This window comes from Erithacus rubecula, assembly GCF_903797595.1.
Source record: "Erithacus rubecula genome assembly, chromosome: Z".
NCBI classification, from domain to species: Eukaryota; Metazoa; Chordata; class Aves; order Passeriformes; family Muscicapidae; genus Erithacus; species Erithacus rubecula.
In genome coordinates this window covers 11,440,166-11,468,157 of record NC_136661.1, presented here as the reverse complement: position 1 = coordinate 11,468,157, position 27,992 = coordinate 11,440,166, and the positions used below count along the sequence as shown (strand labels likewise).

Genomic DNA, 27,992 nt, shown 5'->3' with positions numbered 1-27,992 from the left:
TTTAATTCGCGATGAAGCGATTTATCCGGCAGGCCGGGCCGCAGCTGCGGGCCCCGCCCACAGACGGAGGCCCCGCGCGCGGCGGGCTGTGGGCGGGGCCTGGGGCTGCCCCTCGGGCTCGTCACCATGGGCAGCAAGATGGCGGCCGCCACCAGGGCGGTGCAGGTAAGGACGGCCCCGGGACGGCGGTGCCTGAGATAGCCGGAGCCCTGGCTCAGGCCGCGGTGCTCGCTTCTCCTGCTGTCGCCGCCGAGCAGCAGATCTGAGGCGGTCGCGGCTTGACACGGCGCCGGTGCGGTCGATGTCCTTGGGGAGAGCCGTGCAGTGGCGTGCACGCTGTGTCGCAGGTGCCCGATGCTGCGATAGCAGCGGGTGCGGAGCTGGCTGGCAGCTCCTTCCTAAGATGAGTCTCTCCAAGGTGAAAGTGCTTTGTACAGGCAGAGCACAGCTCGCGATTGCGTGTGCTAAAGCGCTGTGGAGCCATGGCATGATTTGCATTGGAAGGGACCTCCTTAAAGGTCACCTAGCTACATCCCCACCCCGCCCCCCCTCCCGCAGTGGGCAGGTTGCTCAAAGCCCCGTCCAGCCTGGCCTTAGACACTTCCAGGGATAGGACTGCCACAGATGTTCTGGGCAACTTGTGCCAGTGCTTCACCACCCTCAAAATAAAGAATTGCATCCTAAATCCATATCTTTCTAATCCAAACCTGCTCTCTTTGGGTTATAAGGTCTCCCCATAGCCTTCTCCAGGCTGAACGCCAGCTCTCTCAGCCTGTCCTCACAGGAGAGATGCTTCAGCCCTCTGATCATATTCATGCCCTGCTCTGGACTCACTCCAGTACGTCCATGGTTTTTTTGCTTTAGGGACCCCAGAGCTGGACACAGCAGTCTGGGCGGGTTCTCACCAGAGCAGAATGCATTGTGATTGCCTTCATGCAATGGCAGTGGCTCTTTCTGCACACACACACACACACTGATGAGAAAAGGAAGACAAAGCCTGTACCTGCTCTGGACATCAGGATGCAGCACTACTTTTTAAAATAAAATTCTTCCTGGGGTGAACTTAGAATTTCAATAAGTAGTAAGTGTATCAGAGTAGTGGTGCAGAGAGCAGCTGTTGCTTGATACATTGTACATTCCATTATATTATTCACAGTAACCTGTGTCTGTTTCTCCTGCCTGGTCTTGTTCTAGGTAGTCAAGCCACATACTCCGTTAATAAAGTTCCCAGACAGAAAAAGTGGTCCCAGACCTAAAAGTAAGTATTTTGGGATATAGCTTGTGCCACATTTCTCTACATGGACTGTTTTATTTAAGACCCAGGATCCAATTTCTCTCTTTCAGCTATACAACTGAACTGAGTTGGAGTGGATTTTGAAACATTCTTGATTTAATTTGAAGTCAACTCTTGAACTTTCTTCACAACTTCTTTTCTGTACAACTGTGTGTAGACACATAATGCATGCACATCTTTATTTTTTTACTCAAGAAATATTCACAAAGATTTCCAGTGTTTGTTTTCTACTTTATGTAAAATCACATTTTCCCAAGTACTAATATTTACTGAAATGACTGTGCTTGAGTCAGTTTGAAGCAGCTTTAGTTATTCACTGATATTTGAATAAATTATGTCACATTTTCTGTATTTTTTCTTAGTTGAAGCATGTGATGCATTTTCTGTTGTATTTTCAAAACATGATTATAGCTGGGAGATCCAGCCCTCTGTACATTTTAAGAAGTATTTTCTTTGGTTACTAATTAATGCTGAGGGAAAAAAAATATTTCATTGCAATCTTTGACATTAACTCTTACACCTATGTTGATATTTATGGTATTCCCAATACTATTATATTTAAATAACACTTTTATATTAGCAATGTGTTAGTTTAGAAGTTCTTTTGGGTCAAAAAGCAGCTGAAAGAAAAGTAGGAGTTGTCTTTAAAAGCTCTGTTCTGTTATTCTCATTTCTGACATTATACTGTGCCTACAGTATTTGCCACAGCACTACCAAGCCTGCAGTTTAGCTTTGTTTAGTTTAACATTTGAAAGCCTTCACAGTTCATAGAAATGCTTCTTCTGACTTACCTGTGAACTCTTCAGGAACTATTTTCTGCAGTACTTTCTGTCAAAATTCTATACATTTTGCACAGTTCAGCCAAATACACCACTTCTCAGGCCAGTGAACTACTTTCTCAAAAGCCTGAAAATGTGTTTCTGACCTCTTGTTTATTTCTGTGTCAGAACATTCTTGTGACTGTATCTTCTTTTAAGTACATTAGACCTTCATAGGATCTGTCATCTTGTTAGTAAACTGCAACCTACTTTGTCTTGCTTGAATGCTGTAGCAAAATCTGCATTTAATTGTACCAGACTGTTGCTCTCACATAGCTAAATGGCGCCTCAGGGCAACTAGGGATGTGAAAGGCCAGTCAAATTCTAGTGGGCCTATTACTACTGCAACATTATGGTCTCAGGGAAGAGAGGGATATGGTAGAAACTGATAGAACTAATGCAGTAGTAGTAAAATTTCAAATTACTGCACTCCTGATGTTTTTGAGTAGCTAATGAGTCTACTCTGACTACACTTCAGACTGAAACATACAGTAGAGAAAAATCCTTGATAAATCTCTAGACTTTTCTGCACTAGATGAAACAAACTTGGAGAAAGTGCTGTGGTGGGGTTTTTTGTGGGGTTTTTTTTGTTTGTTTTTTTAGTATCAGGTGTAATATTTTTTGAAACAAAAATACTTTGTCCCCTATTCACAATATGCTGCTTCTGATGGGCTCACTTCTGCCTTGCTCTATTTGGGATCTTCAGTTATTTCTGAACCACCTTGGGACTTTCAGACCCAGTCTTATGACTGACGGTTTCCCAATATGCCTCTCAATGCTGGCTTGGTCATAGTCCTGCAGGTGTTTGATTGTTTGTCCCAATCCTGCAACTACATCAGACTCATTAAAGCTAAAACTGTCTCACTCTACTTTGTGGTGATTGGTCTTGCTAGAGCTAGGAAGGACAAAGCCAAGCAAAACAGGGGTGTTGTAGCAGGTCACATGCTTTGTTTCATGCAGTTTTCATGCTGCATATTTTATAGTTATATAGAGCCCCTGTCCAGCTGTTAGATGTTGCACTTGTCTTGCTTATTTTTCTGGAGCACTGGAAGGACTGCTGTGGAAGTATTCTTTGTTACGTGTTTTACCATTATACAGAATGACTAGGTTGGAAGAGACCTTCAGGATCATCAAGTTCAATGCATGCCCTAACACCTCAACTAAACCATGGCACCGACTGCCACATCCAATTTTTTTTAAAATGCATCTAGGGATGGTGATTCCACCACCTCTCCAGGCAAACAATTCCAGTACATTATCATTCTTTCCATAAAAAACTTTTTCCCAATATCCAAACTATATTTCCCATGGCACAGCTTAGGACTGTGTCCTCTGGTTCTGTCTGGAGAAAGAGACCAACCCCCACCTGACTGCAAGCACCTTTCAGGCAGCTGGAGAGAGTGATACGGTCACCTGTGTCTCCTTTTATCCAGGCTGAACAACCCCAGTTCCCTCAGTCATTCCTCACAGGGTTTTTATTTTTGCTTCTGCTTCTGTTCAAGCCCCTCACCTTGTTGCTCTCCTCTGGACATTCAAGCATCGAAACGTCCTTCCTAAACTGAGGGGCCCAGAATTGGACACAGCACTCAAGGTGCAGCCTTGCATTTTCCCATTCTTTCTCCAAGGGGAAGAATTAAAAAAAAAAAAAACTGGCCCCAGCACAGACCCCTGTGGGACACCACTGGTGACTGGCCACCAGCTGCATTCAGCACCGTTCACCAGCCCTCTCTAGGCCCAGACATGCAGCCAGTTCTAAACCCAGCAGAGTGCTCCTGTCCCAGCCACAGGCTGCAGCTTTTCCAGGGAATGCTGTTCCAGACAGTGTCAAAGGCTCTGCTGGAGTCCAAACAGACAACACCCATAGTCCTTCCCACATCCCCCAGGCAGGTCACCTGGTCATAAAAGCAGACCAGGTTGGTCAAACATGACCTACCCCTCCTACACCCTTGACCTACCCGGATCTGATCCCATCCTGTAAGGGCTGTGTGATGGCACTCAGCATCAACTGTTCCATTACCTTACCCAGTACTGGGGTCAGGCTGACTGGCCTGTATTTACCAGGATTCTCCTTCCTACCCTTTCAGTAGATGGGAGTGACACTGGCTGCTTCCAGTCACCTGGAACCTCCCTAGTGAGCCAGGACTGTTGGTAAATGATGGAGAGTGGCTTCCCAATCTCATCTGCCAGCTCCCTCATCCCCCTGGGATGGATCACATCCCATATTTAGGTCTGAGTGCTGAAATGAACATATTGCTGTGATCTCTGTCCTGCCCAGTGGATCAATTGCATACTTCCATTGTAAAATCAGCTATAGTGGGACAGACCTAAGGTGACTGTGACAACATAGCCGTTTTGTCATCTCTTCTATCTGTACAATCAAGGCAACTTCTCTAATATGAATTCCTGAAGCTTAGCTCCTGATCCTCATCTGTGAAGAACTTCATGCACTCCTCGCTCTTTGCATTTCATTAACGTTGACTGTTGATGCCTGATTCTGCACATTATTAACAAAATGTGATAGGATGCCATTTTGTAATATTAAAAATGAGTACAGCACTGCATTGCATGTTGCGGCCTGCTGTGGTTTAGAGTTTTATCTTTCTATAAACCTCTAGATCTTTTATATTTTGTCCATTTTTTTCAGTTGCAGTAAATTAAATATGTCAATTCAGTTATCTTTCTACATAACTGCCCGCACACAAACATTTACATAACTTTATGATTTTTTCCTTAAGTACAGTGGAGTGAAAAAGCCATTGTTAGGGTATGTGCTGATACATCTTCTGTTTCCACATCAGTGTTTCTGCCGTTCAAACTACTGTTAGAATTTTTTGATTCTGCACCTCATATATTTAACAATAAAAGCAGGTTGTGAGAAGTAGAGTGACTTCATACTTTTAGGTTTTTGTTATAATGAGTAAGATTTTCAAGCAATGGTAGATTATATTGGCTGCTTATTAATTTTACAGTCTAGTAATATTTCTGGTTTTGAAATCTGGGTTTCAGTACAGGAATCTCTACAAGCAAGTATGCCATCTCCCCTTGCTTCAAAAGCACAGGAATCTGTAGGAGGCATATCACCGGCCTTTCAAAATATTTCACCTGTTAGTAGAGTACAAGGTACACCAGACACTTCTGAATTAACAAGAACCTTACCTCAGAAATACAGAAGGAAACAAATGTCAGATGAAGAGATTGAATATATTCAAGTAAGTTTTAGTTTTTAGCTTTTTTCTACATCCTCTGGTGTGGTATTAGATAGTAATTCTGTGTAAGAGTGCTCTGGGCTTTTAGTGGTTTTCATATGCAATACCCAATGTACCAATACAGAAGGTGTCCAACTTTCACTGTGGTACCACTGAGTACAGAGATTTGGACTTAGAACAGATGTGCAGGTAAGCTGGTGATAGTTACAACCTGCATTAACTACCTGTTTTATAACAGCTGTTTAATGTTTAATTTGACTGTGCTGTGCAGGAGCACAGACATCTGTTCTTACACCAGGAAAGGCTATTACCAGGTGATCCAAGTCCAAAATATTTCTCAAACTAGTTTTGTAAGTTATGTATTAGTAAATTAACTCTTGTGTTTCTAGTAGTCGAAACATTTTATTAAACTAGACATAAATATTTTCTGCAATACTTGTAAATATGGCATTGTACATGAAAGGCAAGAAAAACCTGCTTGTGTTCTGTAACAATTCTCAGTTGTAAAAACTGGTGATTTAAAAGTGTGAATGCACAAAATGTGAAGAATTTGTAAGGTGATTGTGAGTTTGAAATGAAAAGATGGTTGCAAAGCTTTACTAAATGGTAAGGACATGTATAAGGTAACCATGTTACTAGAGGAAATCAGTTTTCCTTCATGCATGCAAGTAGGGTGCATGTATATAGTAGAAATAAAATTAGTTATTTCCCATAGAGATACATTTCTTGACTTTTTGTGTAAGTTTGTTTAACAGTGAGGAAAGTTGTAAAATAATTCCGTTGGGAAAATAATCAACTGAATACCTTTCTGATTTCTCATTAGGATTGTAATGACTCAGCCTAGATTTGTTTTTACATTACACTTGGAATCTAGGCAGTGAAATTATTTTAAAATTTGTGTCTGTTAGCATTGTGTTTGTCAGATATTTTTAAGGTTAAGAGGCAGGTTTCTTTAGATAAAGACATGGAAGCAGCTGTAATTGTAGGAAACGTGTTAATTTTTTTGTTTTTTTCCTTGAAAAAAATGTTGCCATGACTAGTATATGCTGATATTCGATGCTCTATACCTGAAATTAAAACTACAACTATGTCTCTTAGTCTATAACAGTGCAAAAGATAATTTGATCTCAATTCTCCATTCTGTTAATGGAATATATTTAACTGTATGCTTTTCTTTTACAGCGTGGAGGTCCAGAATAAATGCAGAAGATAGTTTCTTGGCCATCATTGAAGAATGATCTATTATATTCACAATAAAGGCATTTCCTTAATATTAAAAATTACTATATACTAATAGCTTTAATAAAATCCCATATGATGGGTGAGAAGATTGACACAACATACAAGATACTGATTTGTGACTGAGAAGGATTTTATGTTGATGGCTAATAGCAATTGAACATATATGATCTCTGCACCATTAAAATATTTTTCTAATTAGCCATTTGAAAAATCAGCAATCTAACAGAGTCATTTTGTTTTTCCACTGGTTGAGATCACAAAACCACATAATGGGTCAGATTGGAAGCAACCACAGTGGGTCATCTTTTCTGACCTTCCTGCTTAAGCAGGGTCATCCCAAAGCAGACAGCACAGGATTGTGTTCAGATGGTGCTTGAGTATTTCCAGTGAGGGAGAATCCACACCCTCTTTGGGCAATCTCTTCCAGTGCATGGTCATGTGCACAGTTACAAACTCCTTCCTCATGTCTAAGTGGAACTTCCTGGACATTATTATCTGCCCATTGCCTCTTGTTCTATTACTCAGTACCACCAAGAAGAGCCTGGTCCATCTTCTTGGCAATTTCCCTTCAAGTACTAATAGAAATTGATGAGGTCCCCTCTCAGCTCTTTCCCCTTGAGGCTGAACAGCCCCAGCTCCCCCTGGCTTTCCTCATAAGAGAGATGCTTCAGACCCCTCATCATCTCTGTAGCCCCTGCAGCCCCACCCCAGCAGCTCCATGTCTCTCCTGTGCTGAGGAGCCCAGACCTGGACACAGCATTCCAGGTGAGGCCTCACCAGAGCTGAGTGCAGGGGCAGGATCACCTCCCTTCCCCTGCTGGCAATGCTCCTGCCAATGTCCCCCAGGATCCCGTTGGATTTCTTGGCCACCAGGACACGCTGCTGGCTCATGGGCAGCTTGTTGTCCAGCAGGAGCCCCAGGCCCTTCTCTGCAGAGCTGCTCCCCAGCAGGTCAGCCCCAGGCTGTGCTGGTGCCTGGGGCTGTTCCTCCCCAGCTGCAGGACCCTGCTCTTGCCTTTGCTGAGTATCACAGGGTTCTTTGTTCATCTCTCCAACCTGCTGAGGTCCTTCTGAAGGGATGCACAGCACTCTGGGGTATCAGCTGCTCTGCCCAGCTTTGTGCCCTCTGAATTTGCTGAGCAGGCATCTGCCCCTTCACCCAAGTCATGGATGAGTAAGTTAAACAGCACAGCATTGAACCTTGAGGGATAGCACTAGGGACAGACTCCACCTGTGGCCAGACCCTGTGCCACTGATTTTGACTCTCTGGGATCTGCTGTTCAGCCAGTTCTCCATCCACCTCACTGCCCACTCATCCAGCCCACACCCTGAGCATCTCTATGAGGATGGTGGGAAGAGATTGTTGGAATCCTTACTGACATCAAGTAGACAATACCCACTCTGTCCCCTTAGCCATCCAGGCAGTTGTTTCCTTGTACAGGGCAATCAGGCTGGTCAGGCAAGTCTTACCTCTAGTGAAGCCATGCTACTATTCCTGATCACCTCCTTGTCATCCACATTGAGATGGCCTCCAGTACAAGGCATGCCACCACTTTTCCAGGGATTTAGGTATGACTGACTCACTTGAGTGTTTCACTGGCAATGATTTTACACGCAGGAAAGAGACATTGAAGTGCTCTGAGATGATGGCTGTTCTTAGTTATACAGTTTACACAGTTAAACAGTTACACAGTTTTGTTGATCTTAGAGACTACTTTAATAAATAACAGCAAAACGGGCATGTAGGGAAATTAATTTTCAAGTGAGAATTTCTCCAGTATTTACCTCTGATGGCTATTGAATGGTAGTTTTAAGTACTATACTGTAGGTGATTGTTCATAATGAAGAAACTATATAAGTATAATTAAGAATTTCCAGTAGAATCTAACACAGTGCCTGAGAGCACGCTTTCTAGAAAATAATAATTATTTAATTAAAACCTTTCTCTCTACGCAGAGAGCATACAGAAGTGTCCCCGAATGTCAGACGCGAGGGCAGGCTCAATGCAGAAACAGCGGCTGGGACGAGCCGCCGCCCGCCTCAGCGGACATGCGCAGTGCGCGCCCCGCCGCTCCGGAACTGAGGCGCGATCCGCGCGGGAACTGCGCATGCGCCTGGCCCGGGGCCGCGCCGGCCGGAAGCGGCGGAGCCGCGGGGTTAAAGCGCTGAGCCGGCTGCTCCCATCCGCATCCCGCCGGCATGGATGCGCGGACCCGCGCCAAGCGCTACGAGAAGCTCGACTTTCTTGGGGAGGGACAGGTGAGCGACTGCGCCGGAGGCTGCCCGCGGGGCTGCTGTTGCCCAGCTGGGCCCGGCCCGTGTCGCCGCCCGCCCGCGGCGCGATGGGGACGCGGGGGGCCGGGTGGTGCGCACCCCGGGCCTGAGGAGGGCTCGGTAGCCTCTGTCTCGCGTGATCTGTCAGGCCCTGCGCACGACAGCATCTCTCTCTATTCCCTAGTTCGCCACCGTCTATAAAGCTAAGGACAAAACGAACAATCAGATCGTGGCTATTAAGAAGGTAAGTGTCAGAATGTCTTCTCAGTGTCTCACCAAGTGTCTGGTTGCTCTTGACCTACCTAACGGCTCTTTTTTTTTTTTTTTTTGCTACCTTATGAGAAATGTCATAATGCACATTTTTGTTTCTAGAGAAGTTTGTTTAAATTATCTGGTTAACCTGTCTCTAATACTCACCCACCCCACAAGAGGGAGTGGCTTTGCTGTATTTCTGAGTTTCTGAAGGGATGTATGGTCTGTGACTTGAAATTCTAGTTATTTGTTAGGTTTATTCAACAAACAAACCAACACACACACATGTCCAAACTGCAGACATTACTGTACCTTGAGAGTGGATTTTTTCTTTTGTTTTATATCTTTCCTGTTGCTGTTCCCAATTTCCTTCAGTTCAAAATGTTATCCTTTATGAAGTTCCTTAAAATTTATAGAATCATAGAATATGTTGAGTTGGAAGGTACTTACCAACGTCATTAAATCCAGCTCTCATCCCTGGGCCTGAGACCACTGTCCAAACATCTCTTGGCTCCTCATGGCTTGATGCCATGACCACTTCTCTGGAAAGTCTGTTCCAGTGCCCACCCCCTCTGGATGAAGAATCCTTTCCTATTATCCAGCCTAAACCTCCCCTGAATCAGCTTTATGCTGTTACCTCAAGGCCTGTTATTTTTAGACAAATGGTTTCCTGAATAATTGAAATAGCGAAGCCTGATTTCCTGCAGCCTTGTCCATGAGGCTGGCATCTCATGTTGACTCCCTTTCTAATAAATACTGAAATAGCAAGCAGCAACTCTGTATTCTTCCCATGTTGCGTGACCCTGCTTCCATTTTTACCTTACATTCAAGAGGACATCCCTGTTCAGCCAAATTGGCCTTCCGCCTCATCCATTTGACTTGTGTCATTTGGGCGTTGCCTCATCTTGTGCCCTTAGGAGGTTTACAAAGTAGCCAGCACAGATGGAGCCCAGCACCTGTAGAAATGTTGTCCCAGGGTACTTTGCTTACTAGCTCCTGAGAAGCTTGAAATCTGGTCTCCTCATGTCCAGGATTGAAGTCTTGCTGGCACTTTCCTTTTGTCAATAGAGATTTTAAACTCAATGGCTGTGTGATTGCTGTGGCCAAGAAGGCCCCAATTTCCACTTTCCTCATGAGATTCTCTCTGTTGGAAAGCAGCAGATCAAAGAAGGTGTCTTTTTGAGTTGGTTCCCTGACGACCTTTTCCACAAAGTTGTCCAGTTTTCAGGAATCTTCTGACCCAGACTGTACCTGTTGTGTGATGCTTCCAGTTGATTTCTGGCAAGCTGAAGTTGCCCATAAAGACAAGGACAGTTGGTTTGGAAGCATCCCTTTATTCCTTAAAGAAAATTCATTGAGGTCGTTGTCCTGTCTGGGAGGTCTGTAGCAGACTCATACAATGACATGCACATTGTTTGTCCCTGATTCCTATCCAGAGGCTCTCAACTGCACCGTTGCCAACTGTGAGTCTTGTATATTCCAGCCCTTCCATTACATGTGATGCCACCCCCCTGCTTCTTTATCCTGTGTGGGTCTCCTGAAGAGCCTGTAGCTGCCCAACAAGCACTCCAGTCACCAGATTTCGTTTAAATCAGTGATACCAAATCTCTGGGACTGAGTCAATGCTTTCAGCTGCACTGGTTTGTTCCTCGTGCTGGATGTTTTGAGAGAGAAGCATTTCAGGTGTTGTATTTTGTATCCAACACCTCAGGAGGCAGATTGAGGTAACCCTTTAGTGTTCACTTCCTCGAGTTTTGACACACCATCCTTTGGATCACCACTGGTGAGCTGGGTATTTTCCTTTTCTCCCTTCCAAGCCAGTTTAAACTCTGTCAGTGAGCCCTGCTAGCTCCTGTGCTAGAGCTCTTTTTCCACTCTGAGAAAGATACGGCCCATCAGGTATAGTGAGCAGGTGCTGAATAGATTATCCCATGGCCATAGACCCCAAAGTTTTTGTGATGGCACCAACCTCAGAGCCACATGTCAGTCTGATGGGTCTGCCTGTTCCTGTCAATATTATTTCTTGATACCAGAAGGAAATCACTATCTGTGCTCCATATCCTTCTGTCAATTGCCCAGAATTTGAGTGCCCTCAGTCTTTTATTTGTTGCTGTACTGCTGCCAGCTTGAAAAACCAATAGTGAAAATAATCAGAGGGCCTTACTAGACTGGAGAGTTTTCCAGTAATGTCTCTTATCCAGCATGATATTTTTTTGATAAAATATATGACAGAAGTGATCTTGGATCTCCAGCAATGTTTGTTTGCATACAAATGATGAAAGTGTTTATGTTGTCATGAAGTGTTTCACTTGTTACCATCTGAAGGGATTGCAGGAAGTTTTTGTATTCAAAATGGGTCTTCAGTGGTTCTTTTTAAGGGATGAGAATGCATATTAGTTGTTTCTCTAGTTAAAGACTCAATGAGTTCAATTATGTCAATAGTAAATAATGTTGTTTAATGCACTAATCTCTTTTAGCATTGCAATACTTTTATGGCTGCTACTGGTAGAGGATGTGGTGAAGAGCATTCTTTGTTGCATCAGAATATTTTCTTTTATCATATGGAAATATCGATGGTAGGATTCTGGACTTGATATTTCAGCATTGGATGATTGAGACAAAGGTCCTAGAGTCAGCCCAAGTTTACAGCCTATGCTAATTTTACTAGAGTCATTTTAAGATAACTGTCAATTACTTAGCTCTCATTTCTCCCTGAGGAGAAGCTCATTAGTGATATAATAAAGCTTCATGGCTGCAAAGCACTTTATACTGTCAGTTTGCATTATGTCTGCTTGTAGTGCCATCGTGGCTATTTTTTGTAAAAACTAATGCTGTAGAGACAATTATCTTTTAAGGGGGAAATAAACACCAACTAAATTCAGCCCAGCTGTAAATGCTTCATTGTACTAAAACTCATTCTGTCTTGGAAGAGAAATACTAAAAAATGTATTTATCACCATCTTAATTTTACTTAACATTAAATGTTTATTTTCAGATTAAACTGGGACATAGATCAGAAGCTAAAGATGGTGAGTTTTAAAATAAATTCATGCTGTAGAAGTTGTGTTTTGTTTGCTTTGTTTTTGTGAATTAATACATTAATTTCCCATACCTTTGGCTGGTAAAATTGAGCTCAATACCTGCCATAAGGCTTTTGCTTCACAAACTGCAGGGACAACCAAAAGCAACATAGATACCTGCATGCATGGTATGTGTGTGAATATGGGTATATAACTTCCCATTTTTAATGGAATTCAAACATGAACGTAGCATAGAATAATAATTGCAACAGTACCAAGTTTAGAATTTGTTTTTGTATCAGTACATCTCTATGCCTTAAATATTTAGGACGAGAGTATTTGTGTCTGTTTTCAAATGTTTCCTTTGTTCCATTTTTGTGATATGTGCATAGGATAAAATGGATTGAAACAAGATCAAAATTCTTGTCCCTGTGTCCTTTATATGTTCAGCGTGGTAGAGCATTTTCTGTGACCAGCCCTGTGCCTCTAGGCATGGATATGGCAAATTGAAACCAAGTAATCTTAGTCTTCTCTCATCACCTGAGTGGTGCAGCTGAATTTTGTGTACAGGCTGCTGTCCTTCAGGACTCTTTCATTAGGTTACCAGCTTTCAAGTGAAGAGTCTTTGCTATCAACTCTCCAGTTCCTTTTAAAGAGAAACTGGTCACTGATCCCGGTGTTTCACAATTGAGCCAGCTGCCAGAGTCACGATCCACCTGGCCTTCAGTGGGTCTAATGACCTTTGGGAACAGTATTACTTTTGGCCTCTACCTTGTCTAGCTGTAGATGAAAGAGATTATTAAATGTAATGATCAGATCTGCTTTCTCTGTGTTATCTGATAGCATGGCATACTTTTTGGTTTTCCTCTAACACTGTGCCCACCCAAAACCAGCCTTTGTTCATTTGATTCCAAAACAGGTAATTAAAACTGGCAAAGCAGGAATGTGAAGTAATCCATGTGGCTTAGCCCAAAACTTTGCTAGTCTTAGCATTGAATCATATACTGGGTTTTAGGAGAGCACTATTTTTCAGCTCTTATGCAGCATCCTGCATTATATACCACAGGAACATTTGCTTACCGGTTTTCATACAAGCTGCACATACTTGCATTTTCGAAGGAGGAATTGGTACCCTGCAGGAGTCATGGTCTGATAGAGTGCCATCAGTTTGACTGCTGAAGGGCACCATTTTCTCACTGCTAGCCCCTGAATTTTTTGCTCAATAAAATCTGCTTATGAGAAGATTCAAGCAATAGTAAGCGTGCTTTAGTCACTCTCTTTTATGCCTTATATATGCTATAGTATGAACATAGAAAAATATGTGCCTTGCATTGTTAGTTAATGCTGTATCAAAAAGAAAAGAGATTTATTCATGAGGTTTGACAGTATACCTCCTTCTGGAAGTGAGACTTGTTGAGGGACAAATGTTTGCATAATGGAACTTTTCTTTAAAATTAAAGCAAGCCTTCCAGTACCTTGAAAAAGGTGATTTTTTTTTTTTTTGGCTAGGACTTTCCCTTTTTACCAAAATGTAGATGTGTTGCTTCTTAATCCAAGTCTGATTAGTATGGTGTGAAATTAATTTACTGTGGAAGAAAGTGTATGCCCGCTTCTATTTTGCAGCAATTCACTTAGTTATGGCAGTACCCTTGTTATTTAGCAAATTGTTGAGCATTAAGAATGTAATTTGTAGTAGTAAATAGTTTGTGAGTAGCAGAAGGACAGGTTTATTTGGAGTTTGATCCATTGTTTTGTTCATTCATCTTTTCTTCTTCCCATCCACATAGGAATCAACAGGACAGCCCTCAGGGAAATAAAATTGTTACAGGAGCTAAGCCATCTAAATATTATTGGTGTAAGTAAAATAAATGCTAGTTTTAGAATCAATCTTCAAATAATTTTAGTAGTTCAACAATTATTATGGCAAAGTGCATATTTCAATACCAAAGGCAAAGTATTTTTTAAAATCCTTTTAATTTTCAGCCAGGGCCTACATAGTGATGAAAGAATAATGGTGAAACAATTGTGAAAATGCAGATCACTTGATTTTGCATCTCTGATAGAATTCCTAATGAACACTGCTGGATTGACCTGATTGTTTTCTTCATATGGAATGGGTGACAGTCAAAAAGCAGGCTTTTTAAAGCAGTGGTAAAAGGGAAGTCATGGGGCTTTTTAATCATATGCTTATTTTTAGCACACAGATATGATGTTTAAAATCTCCTTTTGGAAGGAGTAAAACTAGTATCTTTTCAGTTGCAGTTGCATTTTGGTAGATTTACACCTGCAGATACCCAACTGGAGATAAAAGCATTTTAAAGTTAGCTTATAGGGATAGTTAAAAAATGTCAATTGTGATTAAGTACATGAAAGATGAATTTTCCATATACTTTTCAAAGTGGAAATGTGCTCCTCTTCTGGATTGTGAACCTACTTTCAAAGTGGTTGCTTTAGTTATTGAGGTTAGAGAGTATGCAGAGGATGACAACTAAAATGACAAAGGGATGGAGGATATTCTGTATGAAAAAATGAGGAATTCATCACTTTGGATGGGAAAAGGCTGGGAATGGGGAGGTATGATGATAGATAATATCCGTGCAGAACTGTTATTTCCAAACTCCATTGTCCTAGAAATAAGAGATGCATTTAAAACCTATTGGCAGCAGGGGTGGAAATTGTACTGCTTCACTCAGTGTGTTGCCATGGGCTGTGGGTTTTGGGTCTATAAGGGGCACAATCACTGCTGTTATGAACTATTCAAACAGATATGTTGCAATTGGCCAGTTCATGTGGTCATCACACTGAGACTAAGGAATGAGCTGCACCAGGGAGAACATACCTTCCTCCTCTTGAGGGAAGAATACCAGGCTAGATAATCTCTCGCTTTTGCTCAACATCACAATTTTGTTGTCTCAAACTAGAAGTGGATTGTGTCATTACACAGCTTCATCCTATGAAAAGGCTGTTTGGATATTCTCCAAAGAGTTTTACTTGTCTTAGAAAGCTAGCTACCAAAATGAGTACACATCTAGAAATATCTGAAGCTAAGAAACTTAAAACTTAAAGTTTCTAAATACTGTATGCTTACAGGAAACAGATACACAAAGCTGAATCCATGGTCAAACTTAGTCTTATCACAGTAAAGGGTAGAAATTTCATAGAACAGCAAAGTTTTGAAAACAAGGTGTGCATTACATTATGTGTTGTAGTTAACATGATAAAGTTAATTATTTCTCTTTTTTTCTATCTCCAGAAAGGAAGGGTAATCATGTAAAATGTTACTTCCATACTTAATAGGGATTTTTCGTGGTTTAGAAACTGAGTTAAAAAGCTAAACCAAGTAAGAATTTTTGTTCTACAAGTAAAAAACTTAGACCATTTCTCAATAAGCTGAAAATCCACATGCAGACTGCAATGATGTTGAATTTCAGAATACTGAAACAGAAAAATCAGAACATGCTTAATCATAATGTATTTTGTTTTGCAGCTTATTGATGCATTTGGACACAAGTCGAATATTAGTTTGGTATTTGATTTTATGGAGACAGATCTAGAGGTAAGATTTTTTTAAGATTTTTTTTTTTATTTCAGTATCTTAAGATGGTTTATGAAAGTTCTTCTTTAACAGTCTTGTATTTGCCCATATTAGAGAGAGGCGACTTTTATTATGTCAGTTGTTGAAGATCTTGTCTTAAAAGTAGCTTGAGTAATTTCAGTTTTTTGAGTTTTCATTTCATTTTAAATACTTGTCAGCATGATTTTAAAGAAACAAATTGTGTTTATTGTATTAGTTTTCTGGAACTCCAGTCTGGGTGTAGATCTCCTGGCACAGATCATTGCTTTTGGGATGCAGTTGATAAGCATAATATCAGACATAGGTGTGTTCACATAAGCGTAACACTAAAATATAGTAAGAAATGAGCTGATACTAAAATCACATCACATTCACTTAAAACATGTTTTCAAATGTAACAATGCTAGGTTATTGCAAATCAGTACCTTACAGGCTTGCTGAAATTTATGAATGCAGGACTTGAGAAGGTTAGGTCAGGTTTTTGCTAATAGGAGTTAATAATGAGTAGACTTGGAGGATTCATTCTGTTTGGATAGTAGTTATGAGAGATGAAGAAGATCAGTGTACACAGAAAAATTAAATACTCCTGTACTGCATGATACAGTGGTGTGCAGTCTTTAAACTATGTTGTGGTATCACTTAGACTGCCTCTGAGACTGCTGCCTGTTGTAATTAAGCATATGCTGCGTACATGAAATTTGTGCAGTCTTAGCTCTTCTGTAACTCAACTTATGGAAGGCTATTACTGGACAGGACAATAGTATTTAAACAAGCTTTGGGGCATTTGTGTTGAATTTTAACATTAAAAATCAAAGAATGTAGAAAACTTAAGTAGATTTTTAAAAATACAGTTAAGTGGGTACCCTCTGATCCTTTTGGAAATAGACGAGGAGACAATTGTATATAAGATTAGTTGCTTAGGTTGCAAAGAGAAAGAAAGAATAAGTGGAAACATAATTTCAAGTTTACTAACACATTTATCTTTTGTATGTGTACATCTTTGTTCTGGAAGTTTGAGCATCAGCATGGAACTGAGATTAAATACTAAACTTTTGTTTCCCACACATTTTTTCATTGTTGGGTTATGCAAAGTTCAAGGCTATCTGGACCCCCCCATTTCAATTTCTGATCTCCAGAATTGACCTACCTTTCTGGAAAAAAGATTAAATAGTAAAGAATATGTGACTGCCAATTTGAAGCCTGTCTTAAAGGCTGGAATAACTCTTGAGCTGAAAGAATAGAAATAAGTTTACTTGTGTGCTGAGTTTTACCATGACTTTAACACTTTGCAGGTTATTATAAAGGATACAAGCATTGTGTTGACACAGTCTCACATCAAGGCGTATATGCTGATGACACTTCAAGGATTAGAATATTTACATCAGCATTGGATTCTACACAGGGTAAGAATGTTCTAAATTGACAGCCTTCATCCTGCAACAAAAATCACATTGGGTGGATTTAGAGTCTAAAGCCCAATGAAGGTAGTTTTGGAATTCAGACATTCTCATTCCATAAGCATTCATATTTGCTGTTTCGGAGACATAATAGCAGTACCAGAAATGTTAAGATTAACTGATGTGATTATGTCTTTGATACTTACAGAAGATTACTTACAAAAGATTCTCCAGTTTGATGTGACTTTTCCTTATCACTGTGAACTGGATCTGCCTGGGATGGATTGGCCTTTTTTCACAGCAGCTGAACTCTTGAGCCTCTCTCCTTTCTATCAAGTGATGTCAAGGCTTTTTCTTTTTCTCACTCTGCTCTTGCCCTGATAAATAGGCTTGGGGCAAGAAGTAAGGAGGTGACATAGCTGGGGCAGCTGACCCAATTTGTCCATAGGACTACTGCATGCCGTGTAATGCCTTGGTCAGTGGTAAAAACTGGGGTAGAGAAAAAGGGGAATTTTGGTTTTCAAGCTGGCTAGTGTTTGGAGACTCTTTATCACTCTTTTGTAGGAGGTGATGAAAGATTTCCATGGCCTTGCTTATTTGCTTGATTTTTAGTTTTTTCCTTCAACTGTTAAACTGCCTTTATACTGCTCCTAGAGTTTTCTTGCTTTTAATCTTCTTTTCCCTTTACTGCTGAACATAGTGGATGGGATGAGAATAGAAAGAGCAGATGGCTATGTTGGTATTTTTCTGTTGGTCAGAGGTCAACCCCCTGTATTGAACTATGTGACTTCTGTGATTTCTGCCATTATTTGAAACATTGGCCCAGTCTCTTTATTATTCGGTAGGCAGCTATGCAGATAACTGCTATACCTGCAGAAAAGGTAAACCCTATCAAGAGGCTTTTTTAAACTCTGCAGCTTAAATATGTTAATATTCAAATGGATCTGTCTCGCTATGATTTTCATATATGATGAAATACTTCTTTCCTGGAGATTGTAAAATTTTTTGCTCACAATGTACGTTTTAGAATAGAATAAAATCTTTTGCTTTATAATACTATTACAATGTGTCTGCCAGGAGATTCATTTTATTCCTGTTTTTATCAGTACTGACAAATCTCTTTGTTTTCTATACCTACAGGATCTTAAACCAAATAACTTGTTGCTAGATGAAAATGGAGTTTTAAAATTGGCTGACTTTGGCTTGGCAAAATCTTTTGGAAGCCCAAATAGAATTTATACACACCAGGTAGTAACCAGGTAACATACTCTATTTTGTTTCTTATATAGAGATTGTTTAGTTGTTTTATAGGTGTTTCTTGAAATGTGTCATGTCAAATCAACATATTCAGATATCACATCTGCTCATGTGATGTGGCAAGAGCCACATTAAAAAAACATGAGGAAGCATTGTTTAATGAAGTCTCCATAAGATCTTCTAGATTATGCATCTGTGAGGGTGGTTCTCATATCTGTCAAAATTATACTCTTTTGAAGTGTGTGGAAATAGTATTTATCTGCTTACAAGCCTGGATTTTGGAGCAAGACTGTTGCTATTTTCTGCTAATCACAAGAACCTAGAATCATTTTTGGAACTAGTCACATTACCTGTTTTGAGACAAACACGTGAACCAATTAAAATATTTATACATTTTTATGGCATGCTTATTTAAGATACGCTATAAAAAGTGGGGCTGTAATATGTATAATATGTTGCTTTCTGACTTGTGATGCTAGAGCTATTCAGGCGAATCTGGTTTAATCTTTATTCAAAAGACAGAAATACTACCATGTCAAATGGAGTGTTGTTTCATTAAACTTGATTGTTCTTAGGCAGTGTGAGTAGTTGTTTCAAAACAACAGACTCATTTTGCATGAAAGTAGTCTCTATACTTAGGTCTGTTGATATGGAGATTGTTGGAAGATAGAAGGAATTCTGTCTTTCTGTGATTCAGTCAACATAGAATTTTAAGAAAATTTCAATTTATCTGCATATTAAGAACTTTCTTCCTTGCATGTCTGCAGTTCAATACTTGTAATCAGGTCAGTTGAAACTGCAGTTCATCTGTGATTGTATGTGACCCTACGGTGAGATGTGCAAAAATTTGCTCATTCTTTTTTAGACAAAACACTTTGCAGAATTCAGCTCTTCAGTATCTTGAAGGTATATAGGCAGAATTAATATCCTTTTTTTAACTTTCGCATTGCTACAATATATAGCATTTGATATGAGCAAAGCCAGGTAATTCTTCCAAAATGTGTTTTCTTTTCAGGTGGTACCGAGCCCCAGAACTATTGTTTGGGGCTAGAATGTATGGTGTTGGTGTTGATATGTGGGCTGTTGGTTGTATTTTAGCTGAATTGCTCCTCAGAGTAAGTATTGAAATGTAAACATTCTGTATTTGCCCTTCCATTTACTACAGCTCTTTATGGGTTTCTTCTTCCTGCTGAAAGCAGAAGGGGAGCTCAGGCTTGAAGAAACATTTCGAAAGCTTGTTGATTGTAATGAAAGAGGATTTTTGGAATAGACTGAGGCTTTATAAAGGTCACAAGCACTGGAAGTCTTTAAAAACAGCTGAGTAAAAAAGTTGCAACAAACTGTCACAGTCTTGCCTTGGGAGAGGTTAAGTAGGTAACTCTTGCAGACAGCTGTTTTAGTTCACTACTCTTCTAGAAATGTAACATCATAGATACATGCAGTCCCTTATACACTGTTCCTCAACTATAATCACCAGTACCTTAATCGTGGGTTTATTCGAAATGAATGGAAGACTAATGTTTTTCTAAACTGCAGTTCCTTGACAATTCTGGAATGAAGCTGTACGTTAACATTGGGATAATCCAATGGCACTCCTCAGTGTGGTACATAAATGTAGTGGTCATTGAGTATTTTCTACCGACATAGAATGTACAGCTCTTTGGTGGAGACATTAAAGTGTGAGGGGAGCAGTGGAGGACTGGGGTATAGACACAGCTGAAGGCATGAAGTAGCCTGCAGTGTAGTTTATCTTGCATTACTAAGTGGCTTCTACTTGTTTTCTGCACCTTTGTATGCTTTTGTGGCCATATCATAACCAGATGGGAGAGCTTTCTGTGTGAAAGCACCTACCTTAAAAGAAACTCTCTGCATTGACTTGTCACACCAAATAGGTGTGCTGGCTTAATTTGGTTGGCAGGTTGGATATGGAAATGTACAATGGCTCTTTAAGCAGCATTGATGATGGATACATAAATATGCATCAGACCTGCTAAAGTTGAATACATATAAGCAAAGTTAGTAAGCCAATAATTCTTGAATTCAGTTGATTCTTTAGTTTGTCACAAAACAGTAAGTGTATTACAATTCAGTTTTTATTGCTGTGATGTTTTGAAATGCATCCTTTTTCAGGACAATGCAACTTCTGGGAGCTTTTTATGAAAGTAGTTTATAAGCAAGGGGCTTTCATGATGCCACAATTAATATGCTTTCTACTAGGGATAATCCATTATGGTTTTTCTGTCCTAATCAATTAAACACTGCCTCTAATTCTTCATAAATTTGCTTTCATCACCAAATTACTCTTTACTTGCATTGTGTGCCTGATATGTGAGCTAGAAGTTGGTCTGGGTAGATATGCCCTTTTCAGTCTCCTGCTTTGTTAAAATGACACGTGATTTTTCTATCCTAGTGGGTCTCTATTCTTCCTCATAATTTCATTTCATAAGGCTAGTTTGTGTAATCCGGTTATGATTCACTTTAAATATATTAAAAGCTAACTCCATGACCAACGGACTTCAGGCTGACAACTGAAATATAAAATCTTAATTCTGAGTTTAGTAAATTTCACATTAATGTGGTTGTGGTGTAATCTTATGTTTAAGATGTCTGCTATCAACTCAATGATACCAAGCCCGAGTTCAGGAAACCTTCAGAATTTGAAGGTATAAGTATATACCTTATACCTGAGTATAAGTAGAATGCTGCAAGTATCCATTGTACCTCTTTGTGGGGAGATAGTATACAGAGGATTTTTGCCTTGTAATTATGAGGTATCACTCAAAGCTTCTATCTAAATTTGAATTTCAGAAGTTAATTCAGTCAAATGTCATGTCCTTCTTTCAGGTTCCATTTTTGCCTGGAGACTCTGATCTTGACCAGCTGACAAGGATATTTGAAACACTGGGCACTCCAACGGAAGAACAATGGCCTGTGAGACTTTTTGTTTAATGGATTGACATTGCTTTTACTCGATGCTCTCTTTTTAGCTCTTGAAATTAAATTATTATACCAGAATACTTGAACAGAATTTTTTAGAAGGTGGTTGCTTCATCTCATAAAGCAGCTGAGATTTGCTTTTTTCTTGGCAAACCTGTGGTCAATACCAACAGTATCAACATTTCTTGATCTTCTTTCTGAGTGCACAGTTTCCCGTGGCTACTGGTGTGAGATTATTGTTGCTGCTTAATGTTTTTGAGATGCTTGCTTAATTAGCACGCTTTAACCTAGAGGACTTTAATCACTTTCAGAAATAAGAACCATTTGTAGGGACCTAAGCTGGCCTTGGAAAATTATGGTTTGGGGATGGTAAGAAATACAGACCAACATCTTTTGGGATAAACAATTTGCCTCAACAATGATCCTGAAACAAATACAAATTAGTAGTAGAATTTTCTCTGACGTGATGGCAAATTAATTAACACCCGGCCAAACTTACTGTCAGGTTGCACAATGACCTACCTAACCATTGTTATTAAATGGAGTGACCAGAAGTGGGACATAATGTCTGATGAGCAACTTGCTGCAGCAACAACCTGCCAGGCACAGGAAGCCCTGAATTCCCTGGTCTGACTGTTGTCTTTTGTTGTTGAGTTGTCGAAACACTTGCTGGACTTGTTCACCTCTGCTCCCTTAAAGTAAATGGTGTTAGAATGCTATGGTATGTGATGAAAAAATGGAGCTGTAAACAAATGGAGAACTGCTGTGTGAGGCACTGCTGGCCACCCACAGTTCTGCTATTTCTCCAGGATTCTAAATGGAACGCATGAAGGTTTTTGCAATGACATTTCTGCTTCCTTTGGACAGGAAGATTTAAGATACATGTGGGGAAAAGAGAAAATAGGAGGTTGGCTAACATAACAAAGACTATACTTTCCCAAGCAGATTTCCAAACACATACATTTCAGTAATTGAAACTTTTACTATCAAGACTATAGCTGATTGAACCCATTTTTGACTTTGCGTTAATGTTTTACTTAGACAAACTTGAAGCGTGACAAGTAAGGCTTTAGATACTTAAAATGCTACAAAAGCATTATGTTTGTGTAATTGTCTGTCACAATTGTCTGTATAATTTTTATGCTAGAATGTGAACACAATGGGATTGATTTCATACCTAGAGAGCAAAAAAAAAATACACAATTAGTTTGTTATTTAACTGCCAGGTGCATATCTTCCTTCCCTCCTCCCATTGTCCATATAAAATTTCAGTTCTGCATTTAAAATCAAAAATGCATATGATGTTTGGCTAACTTTTATTAATGTAGAGAAAGTGAAGACTAATTTTTTGGTAAATATTTTCTGTCCCTCCATGTCAGTTCACTAAAAGAAGTTATATTTAATTTGTTGACCCAGTCTAAAATTTTTCATACTTCCTTTAACAGTTTTACCTTTTGACTGGTCAAAAGTAAAGCAAGGGAAGGACGGATCATTTGAAAAGTTGTTTTACTCTGTAACAGTTATTTTTAAAATGCTTTTATGACCTACTATTCCTATATTTATTTTATTTCAGTGACCAAGTCTTAGCAATATGTTTTGAAAGATGAGTTGCTTCTGGTAAAAGACAGCCATATTAAGTTCCCTTTCTGTGAAAAGCTGAACTCTTTTTTAGGGAAAAACATGCTCCATTTTTGGTTTTTGTAGGGGATGACAAGTCTTCCAGATTATGTCGCATTTAAGCCTTTCCCTGGAATGCCACTTCAACATATCTTCAGTGCAGCTGGTGATGATCTACTCAGTCTGCTTCAAGGCTTATTCACATTTAATCCTTGCACCAGAGTAACAGCTACTCAGGTAAAGTAAATTGGGTTATCCCCTAATGTTCATTACATTACTGTTAATATCAGATAAATGTGTTTTGAAGCCAGTAAACCAGGTTTGAAATGAAATATCACATACATTACTAGAAACATAATGCTATTGTTTTATAGACAGAACTGTGAAAGGCATGGACCATCTCCATTCCCAGTGTAGAGTTAAGGTGGACAACTAAAATGTGTATGAACCACAACCTTCCAATAGTCATATTTGACATGCTGAATTCAGTCACCTAAAACTTGAAGGCTTAATCTTAACATAGCTTATCTTTCTCCCTGGGTTTGAAAGGTTTTTCTCCTTACTTCATCTAGTCTCTTCTTCAATATTTTTTAAACTTCTAGTACTTTTTAAACATAAAATTCTGTGGTGATTAACCATCATTCGTTTCTAGTTATCTTTGCCTATGATACTTTTAATTTCATTACTCCCTGATGAGGAGAAATGAAGGACTTTGGAGAAAAAAATCTTGCAGAATGTTCTAGTTTGCAATATGGATTTCTGTGATGAGGAAGATACTCCAGTTGGCAGTTAGAAAACTGTATTTCTTTGTATGTCACTTTACACTGGTTAGATCTGAATCCAGGAAATTAGTGCATGTGTTATGTATCTTTTTACTGGAAGACTTCTTCAGAACATATTCAGGCTGTTTTAGCCACCATCTTTAAGAACATTCAGTATAAGTTTCCAGATAATTAGTTCTGCTATACTTGAGAAATCGTTGTGGTAGTTCATGAAGTAATTTTTCGGGTCATATTGTAGGATAGTAACTTGAATATATATTACTTTTCTAGTCTAAACTTTTTACTGACAATTCCACAGTTTAAGACAAGAAACAACTCCTGCTTGCTTAATGTATTGGCTTGATTTATAGGTGACATTGAATATCATGTAACTGGCATGAGTAATGATTACCTAAGAGACAGCCACTTTTTGTTAAACATGCCTCACGGTTTCTAAAATTTAAAGTAAGGTTTCATTCCACTACATGTAACCAATCTTGCTGACTGTTGTTTGTCTCCTGCTGTAATATGAGTGATGTCTTTCTCTCAGTTTACGGGGTAGGAAACAGTGCAGTTAAAGAAATATGGGGGAAATACCCATCTTAAAAGCTAACAAAACAGATGGTGTCTAGATCTTGAACCTGATCAAGACTTCAAAAATATTCCTTTAATTTTTCTTTATTCTTGCTTTCTTTTTTATCCTTATCTCATCTGTCTATTCAGAATGTAAATTCTTCAGAGCCAGTAGCCACTTATACAAGACTTGCAAAATAATCTAGTTTGGTCAGGATGTCTGAGCATTAGTTAAAAATAGGACTACACAATTGTCCCTTGCTTAACAGATCCTTGTGGGATGTATAGTAATTGTGAACACAACATTTATTTACCCCAAGGCCCCCCTGTAGTATAAATGTGTTCAAGTAGTTTTTAAGTCCCAATTAAAAGTGCTTGATTTTACTATAATCTCTTTATAAATGGCATTTCATTCACTAATTACTTGTTTCTTTTTTTTCAATTGTCATTAAGGCATTGAAACAGAGGTATTTCAGTAACCGACCAGGGCCCACTCCAGGTAATCAGCTGCCAAGACCCAACTGTCCTGCAGAAGCTGCAAAGGAGCAACAAAATGCACTTTTAAATTTAAAAAGGAAAAGAACGGAAGGAATAGATCAAGGTAACTTTGTAATAAGTCACCAGTTTTAAATAGGAGCTATGTGCTCAGAGAGAATGGGATGCTTCCAGTATTTTAGAAGAGCGCTCTAAATAAGCTAATTCCTGGGCACTGGCTGAAGCCCTTTAATGATATATGGTCTGGGGTCTTAGTTCTGTGTTCTAACAGAATTAGCACCAAAAAATAGCTTTTCTATGATGCTTAGAAGTCTATTAGGTGAAGTAACCCTATTCCATTAATTTCTGTAATGGAGAGTGGTATCAGTAAATTATAGGCTATTATGATGAACTTTTTTTTCCTGAGACATCTTACTCAGGTGGAAGTAATTTAACTTCATATCACTTTAAAAAAAAGAGGGAGAGTCTGAAATACAGCATGATATTCTGTGAAATGACAGGCTGGAGAGTGTAGATCAGATTCAGAGGAGAGATTTCTGCTCACTCTGTCTTAAGGTAAGGAAGTTAACAGTTAAGTCCACTCTGGGTAAGGAACATTAAGGATACTTCTTTGACTGAACTCCTGTATTCCCCATACAGGAGCAGCATGTAGCATGTATTTCATATCTTTGTGGCAACAGAAGTGCTCAGGACTCAAAACCTGTATCTGACACTAAATTACTCAGGCCTTCTATTAGGGAGGCAAATACTATTCTTAAACTTGGAGTTGGTCTGCCGTATTAACCTATGCATAACAGCAGAATATAGAATATAGAGTATGCTAGATGATAGCTGTCAGGTTAGCATCAGCTCTGTTATTGCCAGTATGAGACTCAGTTTTAATGAGTGATTTTTTTATTTTTTTTTAATGGACCTACTTATGCATGAAATGCACATGAAAGTGTATTTCCTCTTGACTTCAGACAGACATCTCCGTTATTATGGTTCATCTTCTTTTATAGGCACTTTGAATTGTTATTTCTAAGTCTTCATCAAATTAGAAGTAAAATACATTAGGTTCACTACTTTAAGTTTTCTATCTAAAAAAAAAGTAATTGGCTGACTACTTGTGCACTGTTTGCTGACCCCAGTAACATAGGTGACCTGGCATGTGGGAACTTATCAAGTTACAATAGCATAGGCAATGAATTTAAGCATTTTGGCTCCTCTTCCAAAGATCATGTGGGGGTTTGTGGTAAGTGTTTGAAAGTATACGCCCCAAAATACACCTTTTAACTAAAGGACAGGAAAAAGAGAGAAATGTTTCCTTGATTTCTGTGACTTAATGATTTTAATTCGTGCATTTGACAATGAGCAGAGTTCCCAGAGCTGTATCATGCTAGAACAATAATTGCTTTAACATCTTTCCAGAAGTCTCATCTTCAAAAAGAGGAAATCATTCTTCTGTATAAATGCTCGACGTTTCGAGATTGGCTTTAAATGAGGAATTAAGGATGTCAGCGTTAATTTTTGAGACCTTTGTATATTGGTTTGAAGAGTAATATAATTTTTACCATGTGGAAATAGAGACATGATATATTTTCTAATGTGGATTTTCCATAATGTTCTGTTATTGCCTTAGTTAGGCTGGCAGAATGAAACATTTCAAAGTTAGTTCCTCTGATGCCAACAAATGTTAAAGGAGAGAACCAATGATAGAGCTAGCAAATCTGCTATCCTGGATTTTATTTGCTATTCTTACGAAGCATTACCATCTAAATGTAAATTCTGAATAGTGAAGAGTAATCTTCCAGTCTTGGTTTAAATAAAAATTGGAAGGACAACATTGCTATATCGGTGAAAATGTGCAAGTGTAATTTTGAAAACAAATAAGTTGCATTCCCTGAAATTCTTAGAATGGTCCTGCTTCCTGCAGAGCACATTTCTTTCCCCTAGCCCTGTTGAGGTAGCACTTGAGGTTGGCAGAATAGACTGAGTGCTCACTGATAGGTACCCTCTTCAAAAATATTGGCATCAGGAGCTGACTGCTGGGTTAAAGATTCATGCCATCCCCATATTGCTGCTTTTCCACAAGAACAAACCCCTATAGCCTGTGGGGTGTGTTCACCAAACTTAACTACTTCTTAGAAAACAGCCTCTGTTCTCAGAGGAAACCTACCACTAGATGGGTGACTGCCTGTGAAAAGTATTAAGCATGCATGCTTTGCATCTACTGCTACCACTTATTTCTGATCAGTGAGGTTTGTGGAGATACCAACTCTGTGATGATATAACTGCCTATCTCCTCTCTGTCACTAAACTAAAGCAAAACTGCTTCCCCAGAACACCTGTTTCTAGTTCTATTAATAAGCATTCCTACGGAGCTGTAGCAACACGGAACAGGGATTATAAAGGATGGTACATTAAAGTTTTTCCTATGTTACTTCAGCATAAGGAATCCAATATCAAAACTATTGGATTGGAAAAAACCCAAAAACAGTCTATTGATATTTAAGTTTAAGAATTTGTCCTGGATTTGACAGCACATAAGAAAAATCCTTAAGAGTGTGTGTGTATGGTTGGACATGTTGAAGCTTTAGACCAGCTTGCTTTTCTTGGGTTTCAAAGTAGAATTGGATACCAACAGTTGATTGTTCTTTATGTGAACAAAGAGAAATATTTACATATATCTTAAATGCAATTAAAACATAATTTGTGACTTTTGGAAAATACATACTGATGGAAGTGAGCTTTGATTCTAGCACTCTCCTATAGATTTGTTAGAAAATGTCATCATGTACTGCTGTTGTTATAAACAGCATGTAGCAGTTAAGATTAGATATATCTTGAGAATACCTTGAGGAGAGGGCTCGACTTCTATACTTTGCTAATAATGTGATTTACATTTTTCAGGATTACCAAAAAAACTGATATTTTAATTGCTGTGGATGGTGAATGAAAATGAGTGAAAATGCGCCAACTCCCAGCCATTGATAAAATGCTGTAATAGTCGCTGGATGGTTATTTTTTAATATTTTGATATGTAAAATTTTAATATACTATTTCCTTACTGACACAAAAGTTTCAGTAACCCCTTTTTAAAAATAAAAACATTATTGAGAAAAAAATATTACTTTATCTGTTTTACTGTCTTGTTCTTTGAGTCGTGCTCTGAAACAATAACTGCTAGAACTGCCTGCAGGCTACAGGTGTAAACAGACTAGTTTTGCAGAACCTCTGTCTGAATCACACGCTATCCTGTATAGATACATATCCTAAGGGTGAAAACTACAAAT

The 27,992-nt window shown here is 39.2% G+C and overlaps 1 protein-coding gene across 5 annotated transcripts; it reads left to right on the top strand.

The window, feature by feature from the left end:
* Positions 1–76: 76 nt before the first annotated feature.
* On the top strand, positions 77–27,777 carry CDK7 (cyclin dependent kinase 7). Of its 5 annotated transcripts, XM_079330772.1 has the most exons (14): positions 77–165; positions 1,195–1,258; positions 5,119–5,321; positions 9,019–9,078; positions 12,082–12,115; positions 13,894–13,961; positions 15,594–15,662; positions 16,973–17,083; positions 18,218–18,336; positions 19,350–19,449; positions 21,179–21,265; positions 22,976–23,125; positions 24,676–24,823; positions 26,128–26,282. In XM_079330772.1, exons 1-14 carry the CDS (start codon positions 127–129, stop codon positions 26,166–26,168), a joined length of 1,293 nt encoding a protein of 430 aa, XP_079186898.1. In that variant the 5' UTR covers positions 77–126; the 3' UTR covers positions 26,169–26,282. The 5 variants fall into 5 exon arrangements, with proteins under 5 accessions (XP_079186898.1, XP_079186895.1, XP_079186894.1 ...); XM_079330769.1 differs by lacking the exons at positions 77–165; positions 1,195–1,258; positions 5,119–5,321; positions 26,128–26,282 and adding exons at positions 8,690–8,819; positions 27,610–27,777; XM_079330768.1 differs by lacking the exons at positions 77–165; positions 1,195–1,258; positions 5,119–5,321 and adding an exon at positions 8,690–8,819 and having other exon boundaries at positions 26,128–26,284.
* Positions 27,778–27,992: the final 215 nt, after the last annotated feature.